The sequence below is a fragment of the Carlito syrichta genome, unplaced genomic scaffold (assembly GCF_000164805.1).
Source record: "Carlito syrichta isolate Samal-C Ts95f unplaced genomic scaffold, Tarsius_syrichta-2.0.1 Scaffold313175, whole genome shotgun sequence".
NCBI classification, from domain to species: domain Eukaryota; kingdom Metazoa; phylum Chordata; class Mammalia; order Primates; family Tarsiidae; genus Carlito; species Carlito syrichta.
Window position 1 is genome coordinate 237,858 of NW_007257271.1, and position 10,541 is coordinate 248,398.

General features: G+C 47.3%; 1 protein-coding gene across 1 annotated transcript in view; it reads right to left on the reverse strand.

Moving 5' to 3' along the window:
• Positions 1 to 4,175, reverse strand: part of GLB1 (galactosidase beta 1) — a 94,556-nt gene extending 90,381 nt beyond the window's left edge. The window contains exon 1 of the mRNA XM_021718621.1: positions 3,999 to 4,175. Coding sequence (XP_021574296.1) covers positions 3,999 to 4,030 — 32 coding nt within the window. The 5' untranslated portion in view covers positions 4,031 to 4,175. The remainder of the gene's footprint in view (positions 1 to 3,998) is intronic.
• Between the last annotated feature and the right edge of the window lie 6,366 nt (positions 4,176 to 10,541).

Below are 10,541 nucleotides of genomic sequence, written 5' to 3' on the forward strand. Positions count from 1 at the left end.
TGAGGCGGAAGGATCCCGGGAGCCCAGCAGGTCGAGGCTGCGGTGGCCGGGAGCAGCCACTGCACTCCAGTCTGGGTGACCGAGTGAGACTTCGACTCAAAAAAAAAAAAAAAAAAAAAAAAGTCCTCAAAGGGAAACATTTTGCTGATGTGGAAGAGATGAAACAAAAGTACAAAAGCACTTAAAAGGCATCCAAATTCATGTGTTCAAAAACTGTTTTGAGCAGTGGAAAAAGCATCTCAATAGGTGTATTGCATCAAATGATGAGCACTTTAGAGGTGACTGAAATTTAAACATGTAAGAATAAATACATAATTTTTTATAAATAAATTATGGGTTTTTTGGGGGTCCCCCTCATATATATGCCCGTGTCAAGCTTAAGAAAAAAAAAGATCTTGCTAAAAAGTACTAAGAGATATATTTATTCTTAGAAAAACAATTTGTAATAAAAGTAGGAAAAATCAGGTGCGGTGGCTCACACCTATAATCCCAGCACTTTGGGAGGCTGAAGTGAGAGGATTGCCTGAGCCTACTGGTTCAAGACCGGCCTGGGCAACTTGGCAAGACCTCATCTCTATAATAAATAAAAAAATTAGCGAGGCATGGTGGTGCACACCAGTGGCCCCAGCTACTGAGAAGGCTGCGGCGGAAGGATCGCCTGAGCCTAGCAGATCAAGACTGTGATGGCCGTGAGTGTGCCAATGTACTCCAGTCTGGGTGACAGAGTGAGACTCTGACTCAAAAAAAAAAAAAAAACAGTAGGAAAAATCTCCAAGCCCTACATTCTCTGACAAAAAACGTGGCAGGAATTATGTGGCAGGAAACAAAATGACTAAAAGGAGGTACCTACAGAAATCTAGAATAATCTTAGTTTAGCGCCGTCTTTTTGCCTCAGCATAACCATTTTTGCTTAGACTTTACCCCTGACACGCTTTGAATCTAGCACAGGTTAGACACAGATAGATACATGTTCATTAGGCAGGTTTTAGAAAGCATTCATTCGACTGTAGGCCAAGATGCTAGCTTACTCCACTCCCTTGGCAAATCGACAACAGATGCAAGACCAGGACAGCCCAACAGCCCAACCATTTAATTCATGGTTTAGCACAATCATCTCTAAGAAACTTTCAGGCCTCCTAGCTGGCTGAAGCCATAGAAATAATAAGACCACCTTTTGGCAAAAGAAGATTGTGGATTGGAAACGTCTGACCGGTCTCTTGCAGGGAAAACTCCTCCCCTTGTTACCACGGCAGCAATCATGTGACTAATTCTTTCATATGCAAGCTATCTATCACCTGACGTTAGTACTTGCACTTACCTGCCCCTTCGTGATGATGTGGAACAGACAACCACCAATGACCTTAATGACCTTTCCCATCCAAGGGAAATAGTTAAAAGGACTCGACCACGAGCAGCCATTTTGCCACTGCCTTGCTAAGCTATGGTGTGGCCATGTGCTCTTTGAGCTGTGGCCAGGCCATTTTCTTAAGCTTTGGGCCCCCCTCCCCTTCCTTGGGAAGGTGAATCTCCTTCCTCTCTCTCTCTAATTTACTTTCTAAATAAACTCTATTTTCTAATCTATTCTGTGCAATTCTTTGCATCTTTCATGTGGCATCAGATTGCACACCAGACACACCCACACCCCCAGCAGGCCTAACATTCAGGAGACCCCTCTGGGAGTGTGACTCTAACAATGACAAAATCTCCTACCAGCTCCCCTGGCTACCTACAGCCAGGGACATACATTTACATATGAAACCACCCATTCCCATCACAAAGACCCTGGCTCTAGTCCTCTTTCCATGATCCCATGATTTCAAGAAACAGTCTTGGTTCCCAGAATTTGGAGTCAAAATTATAAACACGTGAACTTGAGTTCACTCAGCCAATGGCCTTAGAATCGGAATAATGGATTCTCCCTAGCTATCTTTGGAATCTGCCTCTGGGTTTTCCTGCTCTTTATCTTTGAAAAGTTATCAGCAATCTATATCAGCACTGCAAAAACCAGAGTGGCCAGCCACCCCACTTGCTTCCCAATCACTCGGCAATAGTAGAAGAGATGAGGAGAGATAACTGTTGGGGAAATTCTATGCCCCGAGGTTATACGATTACCCAGCAGAACCACAAAGACAGACTGGGTTTCAGAAATCTACGGAAAGACAAGGCTTATTCCCCTATTGGGGCTCAGAAAACAATACTCCCAAGCATGGGACCTTGACATCCAGTGCTTTGTTGTTGTTGTTGTTTTTGAGTTGGAGTCTCACTCTCTCACCCAGACTGGAGTGCAGTGGCATGCTCCCGGTCACCGCAGCCTTGACCTGCTGGGCTCCGGCGATCCTTCCGCCACAGCCTTCCAAGTAGCTGGAACTACAGGCGTGTGCTACCACGCCTGGCTAAATTTTTTTGGATTTATTGTAGAGATGAGGTCTCACCAAGTTGCCCGGGCTGATCTCGAACCCGTGGACTCAGGCTATCTACTCCCCTCGGCCTCCCAAAGTGCTGGGATTACAGGTTGAGCCACTGAGTCCAGCCCATCCTGAGTGCTTTGAACTAAAGGAGACTGGAAGGCCGCAGAAACAAAGCTTTCTCTCTGATCTTCTCCAGCCCTCCTGAATCCCATCTCTGTCTTCCCCCTAGAGTGAGTCATAGAAACCAGAATTCCTCTTCCCCAAGGCAGGTGGTAGAAACGAGAATTCCAGCCGGGCTCAGTGGCTCAGCCTGGGATCCCGTGCCTTTGGGAGGCTGAGATGAGTGGACTGACTGAGCCCACGGGTTCGAGACCTGCCTGGGCAATGTGGCGAGACCTCATCTCTACAATAAATCAAAAAATCAGCCGGGCATGGTAGCGCGTGCCTGTAATTCTGGCTACTCGGAAGGCTGAGGCGGAAGGATCGCCGGAGCCCAGCAGGTCGAGGCTGCGGTGGGTGGGAGAGCCACTGCACTCCAGTCTGGGCAACAGAGTGAGACTCCAACTCAAAAAAAAAAAAAAAAAAAAGTCAGGCCTTGGGGAGTTTCTCCCTCAATCTAGACCAGACCCTTTTGTCTAATCACATTCTGTGCAGCTGTTCATTTTTCATTGACCCTAAGCATAAAACCAGTTTTCCCTGGGTCTGTGGGTCTTCATTCTTTAAGGCTCTCACGTCACCAAAACTTTGATTAAATAAGTCTGTTATGATTTTCTCTTGTTAACTTGTCTTTGTCATAGGAGTGTCAGCTGTGATGCTTATGGCAGGTGAGGAAAGGTATCATACCTTTCCACCCTTACGACCCAGAAGCTGAGAAGATGCCATGGCTGCCTACAATCCTACCTCATGCTATAGCTGCCTACCTGTCTATGCTTATGTTCGGATCCTAGCTGGACCTCTGACCAAAGATATACCCTTGGACAAATTTCACAGAACAGTAATACTGACTTCAGATAAATGGAATCATTTGTGTAAAGTATCCCGTACCTGGTAAGCACTCAATCATTGTTACTTCCTTTTGCTTTTTTTTGGAGTTAGAGTCTCACTCTGTCTCCCAGGCTGGAGTGCGGTGGCATGATAACAGTTCACTGCAGCCTCCACCACCTGGGCTCAGGCGATCCTCCCACCTCAGTCTCCTGAGTAGCTGAGACTATAGGTATGTCCGAACACACCTATCTAATTTTTGGTAGAGATGAGGTCTCACTATGCTCAGGCTGGTCTCAAACTCCTGGGCTCAAACAACCCTCCTGTCTTGGCCTCCTGGAGTGCTGGGATTACAGGGGTGAGCCACCGCGCCGAGCCCCTTCTGCCCTTTTTAAAGCTGATCTTTATTGATAATGTCTGGTGCCAAAACTCAAAATGGGAAAGATGTGGTTAACCATTTGAAGGAGGGTCAGTCTAGCTCATGACAAGCCCCTCCTAGAACATCACACTGGACCAGCACCCCTTTCTGGGAAATGGAATTGCTGCCCTGAGTAATGCAGTCGCATTCCCTCTCCAGGGGGGTGTTCCGAGCCGAGCCCTCCTGCTTACGTCTGGATGGCGTTCAGCCCTGCCATCCTCATCTTCAGCAGCCGGTCCTTCCAGTAGAATCTAGGCACGCGGGAATAGTGGATACTTCCTGAGATGTAGCGGAACGGCTGGCCATCCTTGAGGAAGCGGTCCCGGCTGTAGTTGATCTCAAAAGTCTTCCCGGAGGCATTCTACAGAACAGGGATGGGACTGCATGAAAACCCACATCCTTATTTCAGGAGCAGATCCTTTAACAGTGACAGGGACTCCTTGCCTATTTAATTTGCATAATGTGCTGATGGAGTGAATGCTTGGTTTCTGGGTTATCGAACAAACCACTGCTGGGGCAGGTCTCCCATGCAACGAGGGAACAGAAATCATCAAGGAGGATGCACGGGCAGGAGTCCATAGGGTTTTGCTTTCAGAGGCCAGCCTGGATCTGACCATCAGTGGCTGAGCTTATATTCCAGTGTGCTGTTCATGAGGCTTGGGAACAGTACCCATGCACACACACACACACACAACCACGCATCCACACACGCACATCTTCTTGTGGCGGTCACCTGCCTGAGCACTGGATGTGTCTCAATAGTTATGTTACAGGGATCACCAAGACCCAGTATGAAAATTCTAGGCCGGGCATGGTGGCTCACACCTGACATCCCAGCACTTTGAGAGGTAAGAGGATTGCTTGAGCCCAGGAGTTCAAGACCAGCCTGGGCAACATAGCAAGACCTTGTCTCTACAAAATAAAACATTAAAAAAAATTAGCAGAAAGGAGTGGCAGGCACTTGTCATCCCAGATATACGGGAGGCTGAGGTGGAAGGATCACCTGAGCCCAGGAGTTTGAGGTTGTGATGAGCTACGAAGGTGCCCCAGCCTGGGCAGAGTGAGATCTCGACATAAAATAAAATAAAATATAATTAAAATAAAATAAAATAAAATAAAATTCTAAGTGTACAGTGCAGGGCAAAAAGCAATGAATTAAAAGTTGAAAGCCAATAAAAAATTAAGCCGGGTTCGATGGCTCAGCCTGTAATCCTGCGCTTTGGGAGGCTGAGGTGAGTGGATTGCCAGAGCCCGCGGGTTCAAGACCTGCCTGGGCAACTTGGCGAGACCTCATCTCTACAGTAAAAAAAAAAAGTTGAAAGCCTTGAAGCCTGATCCCAGGTGCTGCTCTAAGCCTTGGAGCAACCTGAGTAAGTCTCTCTCTCTCTCTCTTGTTTTTTGGAATCAGAGTCTCACTCTGTTGCCACCACAGCCTCGATCTGCTGGGCTCAGGCGATCCTTCTCCCTCAGCCTTTCAAGTAGATGGACTCACAGGCATGCACCACCACGCCCAGCTAATTTTTTGATTTACTGTAGAGACAAGGTCTTGCCAAGTTGCCCTGGCTGGTCTCAAACCCCTGGACTCGGGCAATCCTCTCGCCTCTTCCTCCCAAAGTGCTGGGATTACAGGCGTGAGCCACCACACCTGGCAAGTCTCCTCTCTAACCCAGCATCTGCACACCCATAACTATCCAGGATATCGGGCTAAAGGAACAGTAAGGTGATATTTTTCAAATTGTGGGCTGTAATCTCTGATTTGTGAGTCATGAACTCATTTGGGGTGGTGATAAGTACCATTTTTTAAATGAAAGAATAGAAAACATCAAAGTATACTGCCAGTAGTAAAGTATTATCTTATAAAACTTTTGTCACACATACATATGTAGAGTTACATACACATGGATGTCTCTACTGGGTTGCAATGTAAGACATGTATCTATTAGTCAAAGTCTTATCACTGTTTTGAAGACACTTTTTTTTTTTTTTTTTTTGAGTTGGAGTCTCACTCTGTCGCCCAGACTGGAGTGCAGTGGCCGCTCCCGGCCACCGCAGCCTGGACCTGCTGGGCTCCGGCGATCCTTCCACCTCAGCCCTCCAAGTAGCCGGAATTATAGGCATGTGCTACCACACCCAGCTGATTTTTTGATTTATTGTAGAGATGAGTGCCCAGGAGGGTCTCGAACCCGCGGGCTCAGGCAATCCACTCACCTCAGCCTCCCAAAGGCGTGGGATTACAGGCTGAGCGACGGAGCCCGGCTGGCAATCCACTTTCAAGAGCCAAAATGCTAGGATTCGAAAGGGAAGCCCTCAGAAGGGCCGACTGTTGGGCAGAGTGGAACACTGCCCTCTGGTGGATGAAAAAGGGAGCTAGAGGACACCAGTGCCATCAGGACCAGGGCTACAAGAAATCATCTAATTAGCATCCTCCATTACTGGTAAGTTTCCCCGCGCATATTCAGGCTTGCAAAGGTCACGATACCAGCTTCAGTCACAGCAGCATCGCAGTCTGTGGTGGTTTGGGGGATATCCCGTCCTTGAAGCCATTTCTGGAAGCAATTGTGAGAGCATGAGTCCTAGACCACACGTGGCCTGAAATTCAACTGGGAAGTCGAAGTTTCACTCAGAGAAGAATTCATAGGGACAAATAAAGCTAAACAATTTAAGAGGCCGGGCGTGGTGGCTCAAACCTGTAATCCCAGCACTTTGGGAGGCCAAGGTGATTGGACTGCCTGAGCCCAAGGGTTCAAGACCAGCTCAGACAACTTGGCGAGACCTCATCTCTACAATAAATAAAAAATTAGCCAGGTGTGGTAGCGTGCGCCTGTAGTTTTGGCTGCTTGAAAGGCTGAAGCGGAAGGATTGCGGGAGCCCAGCAGGTCGATGCTGGGGTGGCCATGAGCGTGACACTGCACTCCAGCCTGGACGAAGGAGTGAGACTCCAACTCAAAATACTACTACTACTACTACTACTACTACTACTAATTTTTTAAAGGTGAGTGTCGATATCACTTTATTCTCCTAGTAAATTTGGCTTTAATATCCATTCAAAAGCAAGAGTCTCCGAATGAAATTCACAAAATTTTATAAACTAGGTGCCCCAATGGATGATTTTGAACTCATTCTCATAGTACGTATATGAATAAGTGTCAAATAAGGATTCCCACAAGGCTCATGAGTTCAAACGTGGCTCATGAGTTGAGGAAATTGTTTGGTAGGTAGAATAGGGAGCAGGCAGAAAAGGAGTAAAGCCATTTCGGACAGAACTGATAAAAGGGAAGGGTGGCTGGAAGTCTGCTTGTCTAGGGGAAGGAGTTCAGTGGAGCAGGAGATGAGTTTGCCGAGAAATGATGGCGGCAGACAATGGAATCTGGCCTTTGTCCTGCACATAGTAGGGCACCATCTCTGCCCTCAAAGGACCTCAAAATATTGCCTTTCCATCCATCTTCAAATATTACCAAGCACCTACTGTGTGCTTAGTAATCACAGAGGGGAACCACACCCATGCGGCCACAACCCCATGAAGCTTCTGTCTAGCCTGGAAGAAACCCAGGGGTTAACACAGTGAGGTCTAGGCAGTGAAGCAAGGGTTGGAACAGAATGCTGCAGCAGAATTAAACAGCATGGGACCCAGGCGAGGGGAGGCAAGAGCACATTTCCCAGAGAAAGAAACACCCCAGACTGTGGTTCTCAATCTCAGCCGTCCATCAGAATCACCATGCAAGCTCTGAAAACTACCAAAGCTGGGACTCGGCCCCAGACATTTGGATTTTAATTATTCTTGGGAGGAACCCAGACATTGATATTTCTTAAAGCTACCCGGACGATGCAATGTGCAGCCAGGGCTGAGAACCACTGGCCCCAGCTAAGGCCTTAGATGAGGGAGTTAGTCAAAGAGGAAGGCGACCCAGATGGAAAAAACTGTGTGTGTGAGGCCTGGGAGAGAGGGCAGGATCACAAAGAAAGAGCCACAACGTCTCATTACAGATAAAACATGGCAGCTGTTGAGGCAGAGGAGTCGGGCCATAGCCATAGCGAATGTGCCCTCAAGTCCAGGTTCAAGGGCCTGGACTCCATGCCGAAAGCCATGGAGAACACCAGAAATTTAAGAATGACAGCATCAGCCGGGCTCAGTGGCTCAGCCTGTAATCCTGCGCCTTGAGAGACCGAGGTGAGTGGATTGCCTGAGCCCACGGGTTTGAGACCCGCCTGGGCAACTTGGCGAGACCTCATCTCTACAATAAATCAAAATGAGCCGGGCATGGTAGCACGCGCCTGTAGTTCCAGCTACTTGGAAGGCTGAGTGGAAGGATCGCCGGAGCCCGGCAGGTCAAAGCTGCGGTGGCCGGGAGCGGCTACTGCACTCCAGTCTGGGTGACAGAGATTCCAACTCAAAAAAAAAAAAGCATGACAGCATCGGATGTGTATTCACAGATGTGTCTGGATTTTTCCTGGAGGGGCAAAAAAAGGCAGCAGAGATGTGGACCACGATAGTGACAATGAGGTGGACGGACAGTGAGGAGAAGGAAAAACCCACAGGATGGATGGTTGGCTAGAGGGAGGGCACAGGAGCTAACCTGAAGACAGCCCACTGGCCTTGGGGAAAATTTTGAATTTTGAGCATCAAAAAAAAAAAAGAGCCGGGCTCGGTGGCTCAGCCTGTAATCCCGCACCTTTGGGAGGCTGAGGTGAGTGGATTGCCTGAGCCCGCGGCTTCGAGACCCGCCTGGGCAGCGAGACCTCATCTCTACAATAAATCAAAAAATCAGCCGGGCGTGGTAGCGCATGCCTGTAATTCCGGCTACTCGGAAGGCTGAGGCGGAAGGATCGCCGGAGCCCAGCAGGCCGAGGCTGCAGTGGCTGGGAGCGGCCACTGCACTCCAGTCTGGGCGACAGAGTGAGACTCCAACTCAAAAAAACAAAAACAAAAAAACCAAACTAACAAAAAAAAGAGTCAGTTTTTAAAATAAAATTAAAAAAAAGACTACATGGATAGTAACACTTATCAGTTCATAACAATACAAAGAGAAAAAAATTCTCACTTTTGGAGATGGCTAGAGTATCAACTCAACTCATCACTCTGAAAAGTGAAAGATACAGAAAAAGAGTCAAGCAGTTTATATCCCCTTCACATAAAAACTGTATTTTCAGATAACCAAAAAGTTAACAATGGAAAATTCTTCACAGGATCCCAGTTAATAAATGCAGAAGGAATTATAGAACCTGAAGAACACCCTTTCCTGACGCTTAGTGAAATAAGTTTAAGCTACAATCACCAGTAGCTGCTAAAACGATTAGGAAGATTCATGGAAATTTAGACAAGAAGGATCAGGCAGATTCCGCGTGATCCTTCTGCTCAATTTCAGCCTGAGTAAAAATGCAACAAAAAGACTTTGTGCCTCTCATGAACAAAGAACAAAACTAAAACAATTTAAATATCTATAAACAGGAAAAGAGATAACTTACGGTGTGTTCATATGATGGAATACTACTCAGCAATAAAGAAGAACAAAATGCATTTGCAAAAACATGGATAAATCTCAAAAACACTGAATGAAAAAAGCTTTACACAATTCATACTGTATGAATCTATTTCTTTCTTTTTTTTTTTTTTTTTTTTGAGTTGGAGTCTCACTCTGTCGCCCAAACTGGAGTGCAGTGGCATGTTCATGGCCACCGCAGTCTCTACCTGCTGCGCTCAGGCAATCCTTCCACCTCAGCCTTCCAAGTAGCTGGAACCACAGGTGCGTGCCACCACACCCTGCTAATTTTTTGATTTAGTGTAGAGACGACGTCTCGCCATGTTGCCTAGGCTGGTCTCGAACTTGTGAGCTCAATCAATCCTCTCACCTCTGCCTCCCAAAGTGCTGGGATTACGGACACCCAGTTAGGTATTTGTTAAGATTCATCAAATAGTACACTTAAGACGTGCATTTCAGGCCAGGCATAGTCCCAGGACCTTGGAAGGCTGAAGTGGGAAGACCACTGAGTCCAGGAGTTTGAGACCAGACTGGGCAAGATATTGAGATCTCATCTCCAGACACACAAAAAAAATTTAGTTGGGCATGGTGGCATGCACCTGTAGTCCCAGCTGCTCAGGAGACGGAGGCAGAAGGATCACCTGAACCAAGGAGGTCGAGGATACAGTGAGCTGTGATCATGCAAAAAAGATATGTGCATTTCATCGTATATAAATCTTACCTTATGGGAAAAGGGAGCTATTAACAAATATTGACCTCTAGTTAATGATACGAATGCTGCAGTATTTTTTGGGGGGGAGGGGCTGATGTTTACAACTTAACTTTGAAACACATCCAAAAAATATGATGAATTAGCCAGGCGCGGTAGCTCAGCCTATAATCCCGCGCTTTGGGAGGCTGAGGCGAGTGGATTGCCTGAGCCCGCGGGTTTGAGACCCGCCTGGGCAACTTGGCGAGACCTCATCTCTACAATAAATTAAAAAATCAGCCGGGCGTGGTAGCGCGCACCCATAGTTCCAGCTACTTGGAAGGCTGAGGCGGAAGGATCGCCGGAGCCCAGCATGTCGAGGCTGCAGTGGCCAGGAGTGGTCACTGCACTCCAGTCGGGGTGACAGAGTGAGACTCCAACTCAAAAAATAAATAAATAAACAAGATGAATTGACGGATGGAGGGATAGATAGTAACATGTTAATGGTAAACTTTGGATAGTAGACTCAGGCAATCCACTCACCTCAGTCTCCCAAAGGCGCGGGATTA